The sequence below is a fragment of the Mastomys coucha genome, unplaced genomic scaffold (genome assembly GCF_008632895.1).
Source record: "Mastomys coucha isolate ucsf_1 unplaced genomic scaffold, UCSF_Mcou_1 pScaffold3, whole genome shotgun sequence".
Taxonomy (NCBI): domain Eukaryota; kingdom Metazoa; phylum Chordata; class Mammalia; order Rodentia; family Muridae; genus Mastomys; species Mastomys coucha.
In genome coordinates, this window is record NW_022196909.1 from 48,377,439 (window position 1) to 48,395,881 (window position 18,443).

Below are 18,443 nucleotides of genomic sequence, written 5' to 3' on the forward strand. Positions count from 1 at the left end.
CCCCCCCCCCCCCGAAATGCTGTGATTAAAGGCGTGTGCCACCACCACCGCCTGGTTCTTAAACATGGCTCTCTGCACACGTACATGAACACAGCCAGCCTGCCACCAATGTGAAGGTGTGACCTTTCTTTCCATCTAGTGCTAGGTACATTACCCTGATGCTGCAAACCCAGCCTGGGAAGTTTGTGGTCCTCTCCTGGTTTTACAGATGAGCATAAGATTGCACGGGTTCACGGATTTGCTTGGGGTAGGGTAAGGTGTCCACCTCCTCCCCTCTGGCCTGCAGGGGTCCACATTGCTGACAGCTCCTTATCTGGCCTGCAGGGGTCCACACTGCTGACAGCTCCTTATTCTGATGTGCTTCCAGAGCCAGGACCTTGCCTCCCTCTCCCTAGTTCCCACTGATGAAGACAGTAGGCCAAGCTTGAGAAGAAAGTTGGGGCCATTTCTTGGTCTGTGTGGGTGTTGGGAGGCAGGAAGCATGCCTTGGTAGTACTGAGGAGGGCACAGTCAGGTTGGAGAGGAAGTCGGCCATGTCCTTGCAGGTAATGTGGAATAGGGCAGGAGTGCACACCCATGGTGCTGAAGGGGGCAGGCAGTAACGCTGGGGCTTGTGCCCTCACCACCTGCCATGTGTCCACTAACCAGAGAGGACCACGTTTCCCAGTGCAGACCCACTGCCTGGGCTCTTCTGGGGACAGCCCCAGGAGCTGTCCTCGTGGGCACATGTAAGGAACATCAGCCTGCTCTCTCTCTCCCTGTGCAGACACTCTGGAAGAGTTCCAAGAGATGGACAAGAGTATGTGGAAGAAGCTTCAGGAGAAGTTTGCACCCCCGAGACCCGAGGAGAAGCATAAAGCCTGGGCTCGGGTCCTGTCCCGGCCGCGGACCTGACCGTGGCATCAGCTCATGCTCCTCAATAAAACTGCCCAGTTTCTCCCACCTCCTGGTTTGAACTCATTCGTCTGCCCCAGGGTGTCTCAGTGTAAGCAGGGGAAATGTGGGTCCTTCCCAGCCTGAGGTCTGTAGCCCAGGGAGGATTCTCAGCCCCCCCGTTGTGTGGAGACGGCAACAGGGAAAAGGAGGCCTAGGCGTGGGCATCCTGCCTGGCCCTCCCACTCAGGAGACAGCTCAGGTCTCCTACTCCAGCCCACCAGAATGCATATGCCCAAGCGACTTGAGGGCAGAAAGCTGTAGCCAAGCCTTACCCAAGTGGGTGGGGGCCCTGGGGAGGGTCTCGGGAGGGTTGTAAGACACACGACCACCTTACGTGACTGCTTAGGCCCTCACTTCTGTCAGGTGCTCAAATCCTACTCGGATGTCTTGCAGATGGGCAAAGGGATCAAGCCCAGGGCTTGGAAACCATGGAGTCCAGCCAGGCAGGTCACCAGAGCCCTGGCAGGTGTTCTTAGCATCCTGAGCCTGAGAGAAGGCCGGCAGGGTGGTGGCCACTGTGGCCTCCAACTGTGTGGGAGGCCAAAGCATGACCCCATTGATGGACTTGGATTCTATTAATTTATTTAAGGCATTAACACATTAGTCCCCAGAACACGGGGCATGTAAAACATTACACCAAAAAGGAGAGAGAAGCTGTCAAAAGCCACTTTCACACAGCCCAGTCCTGTCCCTTGGCTTGGGAGGCTTGCCTACAAAGCCTGGGGAGAGACAAGGCCTGGGAGCAAGGTCCACCCTGAGTCATCAGGCTACCGGGACAGGGCCACACTGTCCCCAGCAGGCACAGGCACTGGAAACTGCAGGCACAGCAGGGTGGGATGGCCCTTGGGAATAAGTTAAATATCAAAGCCCTGGGAAGCTAATAACAGCAGGCTACCACCTTCCTGAGCCAGGCAGGCAGGCAGGCAGGCAGGGGACAGCTACAATGTAGTGCTTGGAGGTGAGAGGCGGCCCACTTGTAACCACCTGTGAGGACCACTGAGGAACGTCAGTCACTACTTGGAGGGACAGCAATCTGGAGGACCTAGCATCCTCTAAGGCACGAAGGTAAACTGAGTCTCTTCAAGGGTACTAAGCAGGACTGTGCTGTGACGCACTCCTGCTCGCCAGAGGAGGGAGGCTGCCAGCAGAGCTGGAGGTGGGGTGGGCACCTTCCAGAGGGTGATGGACCCATCTGGCCACCTGACCTGAAGGAAGGGCAGTGCTGTTTGCAGTGGACCTCCCGTGGGGGCCTCAATGGCTCTGCTCAGCGGCTCATGCAGTTCTGCACATCCACGAAGCCCAGGCGCTGCCTCCGTTTCCGCTGCTCTGTCATCTGAGGTAAAGAAGTCATCAGGTGGCCTAGCCCGCTTCTCCACAGCACTGTGAAAGTCTGCAGTCTCCCCAAAGGGCCCAGCTACCCTTCAGCTCCGATGGCAGATGGTCAGCCCCAAGCACCCAGGTTGTCCTCAGTTAGCAAGTCAAAGCCTTGACTGGGTGCGGTCGGGAGACCACAGCATCTACCAGAGGGGCTGTGGAGTTGGAGGCAGAGGAGCTTCCCACCACCGTAGGCCTTGGAGGCCCTTCCTGGCTGCTGCTGCAGAGAGGACCTTCGGTAGGCAAGCCTCAACCTGAGCCAGGGTTCCCTGTGACTTTGATGGCTGCTCCCACCCCACATTTTACTGAAGCTTGGGACGTCGAGATGGGGGACATACCTGCTCCTTGAGCTCATTGAGCTGGGCAGTGAGGTGCGACACCAGCTTCATGGTGGAGCCGAGCTTCTCCTGAAGGATGCGGATCTCGTTCTGCTCCCCCTCCCCCTCGCCGCTCACCAGGGACATGGCGCGCATCCGTGGGAACCAGTCCAGGTTCTTGTTCTGGAACAGTGCAGGGGTTTGGGGGGGAAGGACTATGAGGCGAGGTTTGGGGAGAGCCACGCCCTTGACCAGACGGCCAGCAGGGAGTGTGTCATTGGCTTGGGTCCTTCCAGGTGGGCTGCCTTCCGTGAGGTGGCCCCGTCCTCCAGCAAGCCATCTGCTCACTCCCCGCCACAGACCCAGACCCGCTCCCCCCTTTCCGCTGCTACCGCAGACTAGCATGCCCCGTGCTCAGGGGACCGGAGAGTCACACAGCAGCCTGGGAGTGGCGTGAGCCTCGTGCCAGAGAAGGAAAGCCGTGCTTCCCGGGATAGAGAAAGAAGCAGAAGAGTGGGGCGCGAGCCAAGCGGATTTCTGGCTCCATGTCACAGCTGTGAATTCTCAGAGCAACAGTTAAACCTCTCTAGACCAGACGTCACTGCCACCATGACTGGGAATTAGGGGGATTAGGTTTAACTCCTCTAAGCCTGGCGTTTTTAAGCTTTTCTAGGCTTGCTCCCTGACTTTAGGAAGCCGTTCTCCCTTGCTGTGCCTTCTGAAAGAGGCCCTGTGGGGAGTCTGCATCCCTCAGCGGGGGGTCTCCCCACTCCACTGCGCCCCTCCAACCTGTGCCTGGAGGGCCTTGGTTCACCATGCTTCTCCAGGACTGACAGATTCACCGCAAGCTTGCTTACGGGTGGTGGCTAGCAGGGCTTTGCTCAGCCGAGGGCTGGCCCCAGCTGCTCCCCACTCCTTGGCTGGCTGGCCCCACAAGCCACTGCAGCTGTCATCCCTCAGTCCAAGGCCAGCAGATGCTGTGCCTCCTCCCAGGTGTGAATGAGCCTGGTCAGGCGCGCTCGCTCACCTTGATCATCTGAGCCACATAGCTCTCAGGGCCGGTGTAGTCCGTCTTGTTCTTGACACGGACCAGCACAATGAAGTACAGGTAGTTCCACATGTTGTGCTCCAGTTTGATGTGCTCCTCGAAGGATACTGTCTTGTTGTCAAACTTGTCCCTCTCCAGACCTGGGGGCAGAAGGAGGGCCACCACGGGGACTGCTTCTAACAGCTCCCCCCGGGCAATGCAGGTCACTGTTCAAGCTTCACTGCTTAGCGGTGTCCACCGCCATACCTGGCTGCAGCCCTCCTGCAGAGAGAGCGCTAGGGACTCGGAACATCAGGGTTGCCTGAGCCCAGCAGTGACAGGACTAGCTCCGTCAACAGCATGGCCTGCAGGTGAGCCCTGCTCTTTGGGCCCTGGCTACTGGTGAGGACATGACTACGTTCAAAAGGAGCAATGGACGAAAACCAGAAGTCTGAAACCACAGTGGCCTCAAGTTCCTCTCCCGGAGGCCCAAGGGCTCAAAGCAGTGGCTTTCCGAGCCCCCATTGATCCCAGCCCGGGCCAGGTCAGCGAGGGTGGGACTGGGCGCTGTGGCTTAGAAGCCTCCGGCCGTGCAGTAGGAAAACAGCCAAGCAAGGAAGTGAGTCTCACCGCAGATGAAGCACGTGGTCTTGAGGATCTCCTCTTTCTTCTGTTTCTCGCTGCGCAGGTCGGCGAAGGTGTCGATGATCACCCCAAAGATGAGGTTCAGGACGATGATGATGACGATGAAGAAGAACAGGAGGTCATACACCACCCTGGCCGGGAAGAGCGACTCCTGCAGAGCAGGAGGACACCGTGAGGACAGAGCCATCACTAGCCCTCTCAGAGAAGGAATGTGGGAACCGACAGGCAACAGTGGCCCCCGCTGCCAGGCAGAAAGACGCCACGAGCAAACGTGGAAACGGCAGAGCAGGAGGAAGCCCTCACAAGTTTGTCGTGTGTGGCAAGTCCTTGGTTGAAGGGAAGGGCAGCTGTGAGCATCAGCAGCCGGGATGCCGAGCCTCATGCATTCCAGAACCTTGGACTAGCCAGAGATGATGGACACAGGGCTGTGCCGGCTGCCCAAGCCAAGTCTTGGGGCTCCACTCGCCCGCCCTCCCTGTGGGCTGAGGAAGGCACTGACTGCTAATGGCTCGCACCTTCCCAAGCCTCATAGTCAAGACTGGTTGTTGCGGTGACCCTCGTAGCATCTACAGTGTGCTGGGGTGGGAAGTGGATGGCTCTAGACAGTGTCACAGAAACTGGCTGGGTATGGGGGCATTCATAGGACGTGTGGGAAGGTGCTCACATCTTTGGAGGGCTTGCGGAGGATGTCGCCCACGCCACCACCGTTCCTCAGCCCGTGGTTCATGACAGTGACGATACACATGAGGAGGGTGTCACAGGCCCGCTCTGTACTGTCCAGCTCCTCGTCTTCTGCGGGTGGTCAGTATGTCCGGACCTGGGGCTACCCATCCTGCCCCACCCAGCTCACCCCGCCCACCCCATCCTGCAGACCCCAGAGCCTTACCTTCTAGGATCTCAGGCACCGAGACCTCAGAGACACAATCCATCTTGTCCCCACTGCACGTGCCCATAAATGTGGCAGCTCCGTGTGGCACCCCCAGGGGGCTGGCTGGAGATGACAGTAACAAGGTCACAAGGATATGCAAATGTCTGTCTAACCACAGCGTCTCTCTGGTCTGTCCTGGGAGGCCTCTCCTAGCTCTGCTGGCTCACACAGAGACCATCACACAGATAGGAGGGTCTCTGTGACTCTGGGCCCAGCACCCAGGCAGCCCCTGCAGACACCAAGCCAGAGGCGGTCCCGGCTCTGGCTACCCCTCTGACCGCAGTAGGCTAACAGTCATGCATGGGGATGCAGGTTGGTTTAAGCTAGACCTCCCCAAAGTCCAACAGGAGGAAGGCAGGGAGCCTAGAGGACTAAGCATGCCCTGTCTGCTGCTGCCACCAGTCACCTGTGCATGCCCACTGTCACCCACACACACCCACCCCGGAAAGGAAGTCCCCGAGACCTCTGGAGTGGTTCCCAGGCAGCCGGTCCACCTCCAGGATGAAGTCGTCCTTGAGAAAGAGGAAGCCCACGATGGAGAAGAGGTAGACAAGGATGAGGGCCAGCAGGGCAGTCAGCAGGATGGAGCGGCCATTGCGGGTCACACTCTTGATGACATTAAACAGCGTCTCCTCTCGGTAGATGAGGTCAAAGAGCTGCAAGGACAACACCTCCATGAGCCGGGCCCCAGTAGCTCCCATGGGCTCTGCCAACAGGGCCCTTCGCTAAAGCGGAGCAAACAGGAGGCTTCACTCCCGGTGAAGTGTTTCTCACACTAGCTCCTTCACCCTGTGCCTCAAGGACGTGGAGTTGTCAAGAGGCATAGGGCGGATAAGAAACCCGTTTGCAGTTACACGTGTGTGTTTGGGTTGCCTGGTCTGGCCGATCCCTCTTATACCGGAGACCTGGAGGCTCCGGGAGACTAGGGGACTATAAGCCCCGTGGGCCCCAGCCCAGCCGCAGGCTCACCAGGATGCTGTAGAAGAGCTCATGAGCAAAGAGGCCCAGGACGCTTGTCAGGATGTAGCCCACGTGGTACAGGAACTCCATGTCCATGACCATGGCCTTGTAGCCTCTGATGAAGGTGCCGCGGTTGCCCACAAAGCTCACCACAAACACGATCTTGTTGGTCAGCTGGGTAGGAAGGGCAGGGCATGGAGGTCAGCACCCCATCCTCCATCCTGACCCTCAGGCCTGCCAGTCTATGCCAGGGGGTGAGAGGTACTGATCTCACTCATCCCGAGAGGCGGAGTGTCGGTGGAACCCGTCTGGGCTCCTGGAACTCGGAGAAGCCCCCAGGGAGTCTCGGGTGAAGCCGGCTGGAACAGAACAGCCCCCACCCAGCCTTACAGCTCCTGGTGAGGAAAAGGCTTCCCATCTCTCAGGATAACACTCTGCCCTTGAGGCAGACCTTTCTGTCCAGTTAGGAGGAGGAGCACAGAACAGGCTCAGCCTCTGACTATGAGGAGCTGGGACCAGGAGTGGGAGGGACCAGGAGTGGGAGGGACCGGGAGTGGGAGGGACCGGGAGTGGGAGGGACCGGGAGTGGGAGGGACCGGGAGGCGAGCAGGGTGGGCACAGGGCCCCGAGGCACTCACATTGAGAGCACCCAGGATGTTGAGTGTGGGCCCAATGCCCAGGTAGTAGATGGACCGAAGGATCAGCGCCACGATGAGGGGACGGACGCTGTAGTGCTTGGTGAACAGTGCGGCAATGGAGAAGCAGATGAGGATCCAGAAGAGCAGTGAGATGAGTGGGGAGCCCAGCACGCCTGAGGGCAGTGGGCAGCCATGAGTGGGGAGCCCAGCATGCCTGAGGGCAGTGGGCAGGCGTAAGTGGGGAGCCCTGCACGCCTGAGGGCAGTGGGCAGGCATAAGTGGGGAGCCCAGGATGCCTGGGGCAGTGGGCAGCCATGAGTGGGGAGCCCTGCACGCCTGGGGGCAGTGGGCAGGCGTAAGTGGGGAGCCCTGCACGCCTGAGGGCAGTGGGCAGGCGTAAGTGGGGAGCCCAGGATGCCTGGGGCAGTGGACAGCCATGAGTGGGGAGCCCAATACGCCTGGGGGCAATGGGCAGGCGTAACTGGGGAGCCCTGCACGCCTGAGGGCAGTGGGCAGCCATTAGTGGGAAGCCCAGCAAGCCCGCAGGGCAGGCATTAGCAGGAGACTCAGGCTAGTATGGCCCCAGTGTGAGTTCCAGAGCCTCCCTCACCCCATCTTCCTTTCCCAGGAGCCTTCCTTAGGAACCTGCTGTACCTGCTGCACTCTGCTGGCTGCAAACATCTCATGTGTCTGGCTCACATCTGCATGTGCGTACACACATACACACAGACAGATACACACACACACACACACAGAGGCTGTCTCCCATGGGGCCAGAGTTTTCGTCTGTTGATTGGCCCCCATAGCATGCATCGAGCCCACAGGGCAGCGCAGCAGGGTGTCTCCCTCCCACCCCCCACCGTGTGAGGGAGGGCGGGCAGCCTCACCTGTGGACGCGCCCTCCACGTAGGGGTAGAAGAAGGCAATGATGATGTTGATGAACACCGCCAGGTTGAAGGAGATGCTGCCCCACAGTGTCATGCGTCGGGAGAACCAATAAATGAGTGGCATGCCTGGGGACACAGTGTGGCGTTGAGGGGTCACCGCCAACCCCTCTGCCCAGGGGAGCCCCAGGAAGGGGAGGAGGCGCCCGCTGGTCCTCACTGCGAAGCCGGCGCTGCCACTCCATCTCGTTGTGCAGGAAGGAGGACTGGTCGAAGAAGTCGCTCACTTTACTACCCTGCTCGTCCTGCTCAGTGGTGGTGAAGAGCCGGTGCTTGGTCTCCTCCGTCAGGAACTGGCAGATGGCGGGCACTGGGAACACGATCTGTTCCATACTTCGGTCTTGCCGCACGATCTGATTGGCCCAGCGACACCTGGTCACACCAGGCCGAGGCCCTCGCCTGCTCACACCACGCCACCCCACCCCCCTCAGCTCACACCCAGTGCCTCCCACTTTACCTCAATCTGCGAGGTGTGGTTCTCATAGTAGGCCAGCGGGTCCTCCTCCTCCTCCTGGGCAGGGGCCGAGGTCTTGAGCATCTGGGACAGCTGCTTGTTGTTGAGGCTGAGCTAGGGGCAGAGCGGGACAAGGGGGCACTGGGTCAGTCACACACCCAGCCCAGACCAAGCCCGCCCAACCAGAACAGAGATGGTGCCCTTTCCAGCCCTGCTCCAGATCCAAGGAGGTCTTGCTTTCATTTCTTTCTTTTTTTTTTAAACTTTATTTATTTATCTTATGTATATGAGTACACCATTGCTCTCTTCAGACACCCCAGAAAAGGGCGTCAGATCTCATTACAGATGGTTGTGAGCCACCATGTGGTTGCTGGGAATTGAACTCGGGACTCCTGGAAGAGCAGTCCATGCTCTTAACCGCTGAGCCATCTCTCCAGCCCCCTTCCTTTCACTTCCCTGTCAGGGTTCCACCACTACACCCCAGTCCTGCTGCAACCCCACCCCCAGACCCCAGCTTGTCTCTCAGGTCCCAGCACACGGGGTTCCAGGCTGGCCTCACAGGACAGCGGCGTTCGGTCTCCCATGCGCTCCTTGCCCATCTCAGATTCCCACAGAGCCCCCCATTCTCGCCCTTAGCCCCAGCGGCTCCTCCACCCCCAAACTCTCACCCCTGCCATACACACCATGGAAGAGATGCCCTCGGCCTCCTCCTCCTGGATCCGCTTCACCGGCTTCAGCAGGTGCTGCAGCTGCTTATTGTGCCTGGAAAGCTGCAGAAGACAGGGCAGGAGAGCTCTGGGCACTGCCTCGGGAGGCGCGGCCACAGAGAAGACAGGGCAGGAGAGCTCTGGGCACTGCCTCGGGAGGCGTGGCCACAGAGGGGGCGGGGCCTCGGGCAGACTCCGTACCTGCAGTGCCAGGATGTAGATGTTGTGGCCCACTTCACGTGGGCTCACCTCTGAATTCTCCCTCTCCTCCTCCTGCAGGTAGGCCTTCTTGATCACGTCCACCTGGGCGGGAGGGGGTGGGGGACAGCATTTTCCGTTACGCACTGACCACCATCTCGGGCACTCGACCCCACCTGCTGCCAGCCCGTCCTCACCAGCTCCTGAGGCCTAAGGCTGATGAGGATGCGCTCGGCGTTCTCGCTGTCATGTCGACTCTCCATCAGGGCCAGGAGCAGCTTGGAGGCATTGTCCTGGGTGGAGGGGGGTGGTGAAGGAAGCAAGCCGGGTCTGAGGGCCCCCAACTGAGACCCTACCACCTTCTTAAGGCTCTGGGGTGCTGAGAAGCATCCAGTGTGTTATCCCCCTCTAGCCCACCCTGAGTAAACACACACAAGCTCCTAGCTAGCCCCCGCCCCCCACCTACCAGCACACACACAGGAAGTCCTCCTGGGGACGCAAGACGAGTGTGCTGCCTTCACACCCGTATCCCTGTGGAGCCAGTGCAACCTGCACATCTCACCAAGTGCACAACATGGCACCACCCACGCCACGTACCCTTGCCACTCACAAGTGAACACACATCTCACAGGCACAGCCCGCGCGCTCACCACTGGGAGGCCCCACCTTGAGCTGCAGCACCAGATCCATGCGGTACTTGCAAAGCGGGCTGATGTCGTTGAGGATCAGCGCCGTGATGATGTCAATGCCGTTGGATTCGTGAGTCACGATGCAGGTCTGACAAGGCCAGCGGGAGATGCAATTACCAGGCCTGTCAGTCACGGTGGCCCCACCCCCACCTGCTCCGCCCCCTTCACAAGCACATGCCACCCTGAGGCTGCTCACCTGGTTCTCGTGACACGGGCCCTGGCAGTACTCTGTGAGGGTCTCCAAGGTCTGGATGACTAGGCCCACGTTGTCCTCGTTGATGTAGAGCCCCAGCAGCCCCAGGCCCCCTGTGGTGCTGCCACACATGATGTCCAGGAACTGCAGGGTCTCACACACCAGGTTGTAGTTGGTCTTGTTGTTCTGACAGCGCAGGAAGTTCTGTGGAGCACAGTCACACTCACTAGGAGGAAGACATCAGGGCCAGTGGCTGGTCCTGCCCGGTGGCAATCAGGGATGCCAGCTGACTAGATGCGACAGGCAGGCAGGACTGAGCAAGGCTCTCACCTGCAGGTCACGGTTGTGGTTCTCACAGAGAAGCTGCAGGAAGCGCAGGATGGGCCGCATGATGAGTACCGAGGTCCCCATCTCGTTGTTCTGCGCCCGCTCACTCACGTCATGCCCCCGGTGCAAGCTGGGGCCCAGCGAATAGCGGGAGGAGCTGGGCATGGAAAAGGAGGACACGCGGCCTGCAGAGCAAGCCTTGATAAGGTTGGGGTCCTAGAAGCCCCTCCCCACCCATGAGATCCCCCACATCCCGTGTCTGTCTGCCTGGCGCTCCACCTTTGGTGGTAGGGTCTGCGGGCTCGCGGTCCTCACGGGGCTGGCTGCCCAGGTCGCTCATGTTGACAGCGACTGTGGACTTGGTCTCCTGCTGGGCACGCTTCATGCGGTCATGCAGCACCTTGAAGAAGCGCTCCGACTTCTTGTCACTCATCATCAGGTTGTAGAAAGACTTCTGGAGAAGGACAGGAGGTGGAGAGCAGCGTCAGTGCCAGGCCTGGCTCTGGGTGTGGTTACGTGGGTGTCAGACTAGCCCTAGGAGGCTGCAGGGGCGCGAGGGTCAGGAACTCAGGGGCGGTGGCGTGAGGGTCAGGAACTCAGGGTAGTCTGGGCTGTGGTTGGAGTTTGAGAACAACACTCAGTGCAGAGGAAGTCTGGGAGGCTCATATACTCCAATACTCTAGGCTAGGGATGGGCTTCAAGGCCAGCCTGCCTTGACCACAATGCTGGGGGCGGGGCCATGCTGCCTCTGCCCAGGCCCTGCTGCCACCAGCTCCAGTGGCTGCTCCACACTGCAGCCAGAGGAATCCCTTGGAAACCTAGGTCCTGTCTCCACTGCAGGAAGCCTTCAGTGGCTCCATCTCCCTCCGAAGAAAAGCCCCAGGCGCTCAGTGCCAGGAAGCCACCTGAGAGCCCGCTGCCTAAGACCCCGGCCTCCCCTCCCCCAGACCCCCTCCCCAGTCCTACCCCCCCACCTCCCCGGCCCCCTCTCCTCCCACCTTCCCTCCCCAGGCGGCGGCACTGCACACACTTCCCAGGCGGCTCCAGCATCATCCTAGTCCCTAGGCTTGCCTGTTGCGTGTTTGGCACCTCATCCTGCAGGGATGAAGCCTAGGGCACTGGGAATGCTGAGTAAGCACAACCACGGCCACCACCAGCAAAGACGCTTTTCTTTTCTTTTTTTCCTTAATCAGTTTGTTGTTGTTGCTGTTATTATTTTTCAAAACAGGGTTTCTCTGTGTAGCGCTGGCTGTCCTGGAACTCACTCTGTAGACCAGGCTGGCCTCAAACTCAGAAATCCGCCTGCCTCTGCCTCCCAAGTGCTGGGATTAAAGGCGTGCGCCACCACTGCCCAGCATTAATCAGTTTTGTTTTGTTGTTGTTTTTGTTTGTTTTGAGACAGAGTCTTTCTACATAGTTCTGGCTGTCCTGAAACTCAGCATGTAATAGTGGACTCCAACTCACAGAGATCCCCCTGCCTCTGCTTCCCAAATGCTGGGATTAAAGGCGTGCTCCACCCACCTCTTTTTTCTTTTTACTAAGACCAGGCTGAGCCACACCACCCAGGCTGGCCTTGAAACTGCAGTGTAGTCCAGGAAAGCCTTGAACCTGGGATCCCCGCCCCAGACTCAGCATCCCAAGTGACTGATACAGCAAGCCCAAGCCGCAAGGCTAGCCTATTGCTCCTTTTAACTTATGTGCCCTGCATTCCCTGTCTCCTGTCTTGGAGATTCCCAGAGCCTGTCTACACTCTGCTTATATCCCTTACAAAACACAGGCATCAAGAGAACACAGATCATGTCTCTTTTTCAGAGCTGAATGCTTGGTGCCTACGTCATTACCAGCGATACAGTTTGGAGTTGAGTGCTGACTGGGAAATGTGAATGGAGGAATGATTAAATGAATGAATGAGTGAATGAATGAGTGAACAGAATGAGTGAGTGAACAGAATTAATGAGTGAGTGAATGAGTGAATGAATGGGGGTTAGAGGAGTTGGGGCTTTGAACTAATGAAGGAAAGAAGGCAAGGAAGATAAGACCTTGAAATGCCAGAATAGTAGTCCTAGGAGGACAGGACGGAGGGTACAGGGCAGGCACAGGGCCACGGCCATGGGCACAGGTACGGAATGTGGGATCACCCGTGGTCCGCCCCCGGCACCACAGCTCCCCCCCCAAGCCGGAGGACCTCGGCTCCGACCCCCACACCTGGATCTCAGTGTTGCCCCCATCCAGCAGGCGGATGGCCAGCCAGTCCGCCCCCAGCACCACAGCTCCTCCCGAGCAGGCAGGAGGACCTGGGCTCCGACCCCCACACCTGGATCTCAGTGTTGCCCCCGTCCAGCAGGCGGATGGCCAGCCCAATGCTCTCCTGGAAGATCTTCTCGTTCTTGGTACTGGTGATGAGATCACACACCAGCTTGGTGGCCCCCTCCTTGTCCAGCCGGCACTGGGTGGCCGCGATGGCTGACCAGTCCTGATCCAGGCCTTGGGGAGAAGCCACATGTGAGAGACAGCGGTTTGAAGTGGGGAGAAGCCACGTGTGAGAGACAACGGTTTGAAGCAAGAGCCAGCCATGCAAGGCGGGGAAGGGCGGGGCCGTGGCACTGACCAGAGCCTGTGGGGTCAGTGAGCTCGCCCCGGGGGCCGGACTTGCGGTTCTGGAGGTAATTCTGCAAGAGCATCTTCCGCAGCTGGTTGCCCTGGGAGGATAAGGGGAGGCTTTTGGTGAGCAAGGTCCTGCCTTCCGAGCCCCTGCTCTGGCCCAGGAATGCCGCGTGACACTCACCCGGTCCCCATACTTGCTCTTCTTCAGCAGCATCTGCTGCAGGGTCCGCAGCACCTTCACGCACAGCTTCTCCTCTGACTCCATGAGACCCTTGGTGTGACGGATAAGCCTGGGGCAGAAGCGGGGGCTTAGGGGGCCACCTGCCTCCATGTGGCCCCTCCCCTCCCGTCTTTGACACTGGGTGCTCTGCCCAGACCCAGGTCACCACAGACGCCCGGCTCACTTGGACAGGAAGCCCCCACTCTCGCAGCGTTGGTAGGCCTCGCTGCCCTCTAGAAAGAGCAGCTCGGGCCAGTGCAGCATGTCTACAAGCACCGAGAGCTCGGCCTGCACCAGAGGTTTCAGCCGCTCTTCTAGGGCTGTGATGATGTCCTGGGAGGAAGGGCAAGATCACCACCTGGCCCAAGATGACCAGGGTATGAGCATACCCTACCCACCCACTCAACACTAAACAGTGTCTGACCGAGAGGCAGCAACTCCCCCCAACCCCCCACCACTTAGAGCAGGCCTTCCCTAGGGGCCTGGCAGCCACACCCACCTGTAACTTCTCAATGATGTTCTTGTAGTCCCACTGGTTGGCAGTGGGGATGACCCGAGGGAAGGTCCTGGTGGCCGTCTTGTAATTGGCGGCGCTGCGCTGGGCAGCGGCCGAGCAGCTGCCCCCACTGCTGAGCAGAGCGCTCATGTGGGCGTCCAGATCCATCGGCAGCAGGATGGCTCTGCTCTTGGCTGCAAGAGAGGGCAGCGCTGGTACGGGGCAGGGAAGAGGCAGGCGGACCAACAGGGACAGGGTGAACGCTGGCCAGGCCCCTGTTGGGCACACAGGGGTCCCAACACCCTCTCCCACCTGATGGCTTGCACAAAAAGGAAGGAAGGACAGGCCACCCTGAGAGACTTTCGGGTTGGGGATAAGGTGGTAGTTACGGGGCTGATGCTCCCCGTAGGCGGCACTGGATGCATCCGGCACAGTTCCTCACTCACCCACCATGGCGAGGGTGCGGACGCAGGCCTCCACGGAGGCCCTGTGCTGCTGCTGCAGCCAAGGACACTCGAGCAGCCGCGTGGTGGACTGCAGCAGCTGGACCACAATTGTCTGATGTGTCTGCGGGAGACACAGAACCCCAGAGGCGGCTCAGCCACCCCAGCCGGGGACACGGGCCCAGGACCCTCACTACCACAGTATACCTTCGGTCCAGACAGAAAGTCACTCATTTTACCAGTGAGCAACCTCCCCTGACTGTACACAGGTCTAGCCTGGGCTCACAGCCACGCTAATCACCTTTTCCCTCCTTCAGAATGATGTGGGGAAAGGTAATTCACACGGTTCAAAAACCCAAAGTCTGGCTCAGAGACTAAGAGCACACTGGCTGCTCCGTCGCCATGCCTTAACCCCAGCTGCAGGAGGACCCAGTACCCTCTTCTTGCCTCCTCAGGCACCCACACACCTGCTGAACATGGTGGCGCACGTCTGTAGTCCCTGCTCTCAGGAAGCAGAGGCAAGCAGACCTCAGTGAGTTCCAGGCCCATGGCCAGCCAGAGCTAGAGTGAGACCCAGCCCCAAAAATCAAAATAATATAGTACAATTTAAAACCAAACAAACAGAAAAATAATGAGAGGAAAGGCAGGCTCCAGGCCAGCCAGCTAACGTAACATAAAGGCGTGTGTCTCACAAGCCGGGCAACCTTGGTTCGGTTTCTAGAATACAGGAAACAGTAGACAAAGGCCCTGACTCCACAACATTGTGTCCTGACCTCCACCTGCTCACCCGTCTCCCTCCCTCTCTCCCTCTCTCTCTCTCTCTCTCTCACCCATAAATAAATTTTAAAGGTTTATTTTAAATTTTACTTTATCCAGTCTGAGGCTGGGGAAATAAAACTTTTTTTTTTTTTGAGAGAGAGGCTGGCCTTGAACTCAGAGACCCCCACCTGCCTCTGCCTTTTCAGTGCTGAGACTCCCATGCCCAGGCACAGATAAAATTTTTTAGAGTCTCCTTGTCTCAAATGTATATCAAGACAACTATCCTTCCTAGATGTAACCTTGGGTTTTTTTCCCCTTTGTTTATTTTGAGATGGGCTTCACTATCTCACCATATAGCTCTGGCTTTATAGACCAGGCTAGCCTTGATCTCACAGAGATCCGCCTACCTCTGCCTCCAAAGTGCTGGGATCAAAGGTGTGCCCCACCATGCCCAGTGCACCTAACCTATTTACTCTTCTCAGAGTTAGCCTGGTGCCAACGCTGGCCCGAGGATCCACACACGGGAGCATGCCCATTGGTTTCTTCTCATCTTCTGTACTTATAATTTAGGCAGTGCCTCAGGCCTTCCTCAAAGAGACCTGGGTCTCTAGTTAAGGCTGAAAGTTTTTGTTTTTGTTTTTGTTTTTTTTTTTGGTTTTTTGAGACAGGGTTTCTCTGTGTAGCCCTGGCTGTCCTGGAACTTACTCTGTAGACCAGGCTGGCCTTGAACTCAGAAATCCACCTGCCTCTGCCTCCCAAGTGCTGGGATTAAAGGCGTGCGCCACCACTGCCCAGCTCAGGCTGAAAGTTTTCAAGGCTTGGCTCTCAGTGACTCAGGTCAGGCCCCTGTGAGTCACGGGGCTGCCTGCCTGCCCAGTGTCCGAGAGCAGTGCAAGGCTCTACAAAATGTGTGGTCATCATGGCTCTGCTGTCCAGGGCAGCGGCCACACCCACCTTACCACCCCAGGTCTGCACACCTGCTCCATGAAGGAGAGATTCCTTCATAAATCTTGTCAATACTATGGGACCTAAGTCAGTGTGGGGTGTGTCTATGAGGGTGTTTCTATAAAGAAAGAAGACCCATCTTAAACACACGCTGCCTCTGCCCATGGGCTGGAGCCCCAGTATGGATTAAAAAGGAGGAAGAAGACTGAGCACCAGCATCCATTGCTCTGTGACTCCCTGTGGGTGACCTGTGCACCAGGATCGACTGTTCTACTCAGTGAACCCCATGCCCCAAATCCTTGTTTCTTTTTTTTTTTCTTTTTCTTTTTTTTTTTTTGGCTTTTCTGAGACAGGGTTTCTCTGTGTAGTCCTGGCTGTCCTGGAACTCACTCTGTAGACCAGGCTGGCCTCAAACTCAGAAATCTACCTGCCTCTGCCTCCCAAGTACTGGGATTAAAGGTGCGCACCACCACTGCCTGGCCTTAACTTGTTTCTTATCCGTTACTTTGTATCATCCCCACGGATCCACATCTGGAGCCGTTTGTTACAGGCTAGATGACCAACCCCCTGTATTCTGTTACATCTTCCTGTGCACCTGTAGCAGTTCACCACGTGACCCAGTTAAAATGGCCCCGCTTGACAGTACCAGGTGCTCACCTGGAGAGACGTGCTGTTCTCTGAAAACGGGGAGCTGAAGAAGGCGCTGATGGTGTCCAGTACCACTGTGAGCACGTACTTCTCAAGGGTGGGGTCTGACAGGCGCTTCTCCCGCTTGTTACAGACCTACGGAGGAGGAGAATTGTATGGGGAGATCTGCAGGTCCTCCCTCCACCCCGAAAGGCCACCCTGGCTCCCCAGGACAGACCAGAGCCATGTCCAGGGTGAAGTTCTCGAAGAGCGTCCAGATGTGGTTGCTGGTGTAGATCTCTTTCATCTCCACCTCCGTGTCTACGTAGCAGTGGTTCACGAAGTTCACATACGCCATTTTAACCTGGGCAGCAGGCACAGAAGAGGCGTGTCGACCGACAGGGCCTGCCGGGTTCTCCCCTCTTAACCCGTCGTCTTCCCCACTGTGCCTCTGCCTGTCCCCTCCACGTGGCTACACCACAGCCTTCTCCTAGCCCAAGCCACTCACCTCCGTGATGCAGTCCTCGTGGGTGACCACAGATACCACGTCCTCTAAGGGCAGCAGGGAGGTGCACTTGATCTCCGTGTAGACATTCTTGCCCTCTGCACAGGCAGCCAGCAAGTCCACCAGGGAGATGTGGTACATGAGCGGGCTGTGGTCCTCCACGCCGTCTCGGGCTGCCTTCATCATGTCCAGCAGATGGGCCAGAGAGGCCTTGTCATTGTAGAACACCACCACGTCGTCACCTGCATTGGTCAGCTGGGACGGGAGGCAGGCCGGAGTCAGAGCCCTCGGCCACAGCTCCAGGCAGCACCCTGCTCCCAGGCCTGTCAGGAAAAGCTGAGCCCCTGACCCCAGCTATGGCCTAATACTCATGCTTAAAGTTCTGAAACTTGGCTTCCTATAGCCCAGGCTAGCCTCAAAATTACTATGTAGCTGAGGATAACCTTGAACTCTTTTTTTTTTTTTTTTTTTTTTTTTTTTTTTTTTTTTTGGTTTTTTTTCCGAGACAGGGTTTCTCTGTGTAGCCTTGGCTGTCCTGGAACTCACTCTGTAGACCAGGCTGGCCTCGAACTCAGAAATCCGCCTGCCTCTGCCTCCCAAGTGCTGGGATTAAAGGCGTGCGTCACCGCTGCCTGGCGAACTCTTTTTTTTTTTTTAATTACTGGTTTTTATTTTATGTGTATGGGTGTTTTGCTTGCATGCAGGTCTGGTCACCAACCGTATACAGTACCCACAGAGGTCACAAGAGGGCATCAGAGCCAGTCACGGGTGTGAGCCATCATGTCTGACTTCCTGTCTGAGTTTTGGAGTTCCTTGAATGATGCGTCCAGGCCTCTCCCATCAGAGAGACCTTGACGCTGGATCCTGAAGGTGTCCGAATGTCTTCGGCCTCCAGAGTGTGCACTGAACCCAAGGCATGACCCCCTCTCTTCTCTCCCTCATGGCCAGCCAATGACATGGGTCAGTAGTGCCATGCCCAAGGTGATGACGGCTGCAGCTGTTGTGATGACCGTCAACGCTGCCTCCGCCCCGCCCTCCCCCAGCCCTCTGTGAGACGCTCAGGAACAGACCTCCCAGCCTGTGACCAAGACTCACCTCATTCTCAGTGTTTTGCATGAATAGACATTTGTGCATTCCCCCTGTGTACCAGGTTCTCCTGGCCCTGACTAGTTCTAGGAGCCCAGCATCCCGACTTCTATGGCTCGCTCTCCCAAGTGGGCCCAGGGCCCCACCACCCAGTTCCCTGTGGTCCAGGCAGCCCTCACCTCGGTCATGATCATGTCCTGGCACTTCTTCACGTACTTGCCCTCAGCCTTGATGACCGTGTGCAGGAAGTCCAGGTACTGCACGTGGCGCCCGTGTGTGGCCAGCAGGTGCACAAAGTGCTGCAGCACCGGCTCGCTGATCTCAGAGCACAGCTGGTAGTTGTTGAGGAAAATGTGCTGCATGGTCTCAGCCTCCAGGAGCTGTGGTGGGCGGAGGGGGATGGAGCATCAGAGGGGCGGGG

General features: G+C 57.9%; 2 protein-coding genes across 3 annotated transcripts in view; one reads left to right on the plus strand and one right to left on the minus strand.

Annotated features, from left to right (window-relative positions):
- Window positions 1-942, plus strand: part of LOC116075537 (ubiquinol-cytochrome-c reductase complex assembly factor 2) — a 12,631-nt gene extending 11,689 nt beyond the window's left edge. Inside the window, exon 4 of the mRNA XM_031348788.1 lies at window positions 767-942. Within this exon, the coding sequence (XP_031204648.1) occupies window positions 767-894 (128 nt within the window). The 3' untranslated portion in view covers window positions 895-942. The remainder of the gene's footprint in view (window positions 1-766) is intronic.
- A 556-nt stretch (window positions 943-1,498) lies between these two features.
- Window positions 1,499-18,443, minus strand: part of Itpr3 (inositol 1,4,5-trisphosphate receptor type 3) — a 69,323-nt gene continuing 52,378 nt past the window's right edge. Inside the window, exons 30-58 of one of the 2 annotated variants that reach the window (XM_031348787.1) lie at window positions 18,202-18,402; window positions 16,940-17,191; window positions 16,670-16,795; window positions 16,462-16,587; window positions 14,104-14,224; window positions 13,661-13,851; window positions 13,346-13,494; window positions 13,123-13,231; window positions 12,946-13,036; window positions 12,652-12,821; window positions 10,617-10,791; window positions 10,341-10,522; window positions 10,014-10,214; window positions 9,795-9,905; window positions 9,326-9,421; window positions 9,132-9,233; window positions 8,907-8,993; window positions 8,227-8,337; window positions 7,930-8,122; window positions 7,713-7,838; window positions 6,826-6,998; window positions 6,197-6,361; window positions 5,691-5,883; window positions 5,186-5,290; window positions 4,964-5,088; window positions 4,285-4,450; window positions 3,655-3,815; window positions 2,649-2,810; window positions 1,499-2,269 (exon numbers count right to left, since the gene is read on the minus strand). In XM_031348787.1, coding sequence (XP_031204647.1) covers window positions 2,201-2,269; window positions 2,649-2,810; window positions 3,655-3,815; window positions 4,285-4,450; window positions 4,964-5,088; window positions 5,186-5,290; window positions 5,691-5,883; window positions 6,197-6,361; window positions 6,826-6,998; window positions 7,713-7,838; window positions 7,930-8,122; window positions 8,227-8,337; window positions 8,907-8,993; window positions 9,132-9,233; window positions 9,326-9,421; window positions 9,795-9,905; window positions 10,014-10,214; window positions 10,341-10,522; window positions 10,617-10,791; window positions 12,652-12,821; window positions 12,946-13,036; window positions 13,123-13,231; window positions 13,346-13,494; window positions 13,661-13,851; window positions 14,104-14,224; window positions 16,462-16,587; window positions 16,670-16,795; window positions 16,940-17,191; window positions 18,202-18,402 — 4,239 coding nt within the window. In that variant the 3' untranslated portion in view covers window positions 1,499-2,200. Of the gene's footprint in view, window positions 2,270-2,648; window positions 2,811-3,654; window positions 3,816-4,284; window positions 4,451-4,963; window positions 5,092-5,185; window positions 5,291-5,690; window positions 5,884-6,196; window positions 6,362-6,825; window positions 6,999-7,712; window positions 7,839-7,929; window positions 8,123-8,226; window positions 8,338-8,906; window positions 8,994-9,131; window positions 9,234-9,325; window positions 9,422-9,794; window positions 9,906-10,013; window positions 10,215-10,340; window positions 10,523-10,616; window positions 10,792-12,651; window positions 12,822-12,945; window positions 13,037-13,122; window positions 13,232-13,345; window positions 13,495-13,660; window positions 13,852-14,103; window positions 14,225-16,461; window positions 16,588-16,669; window positions 16,796-16,939; window positions 17,192-18,201; window positions 18,403-18,443 lie in introns of both variants that reach the window. The other variant, XM_031348786.1, reaches the window with a different exon arrangement.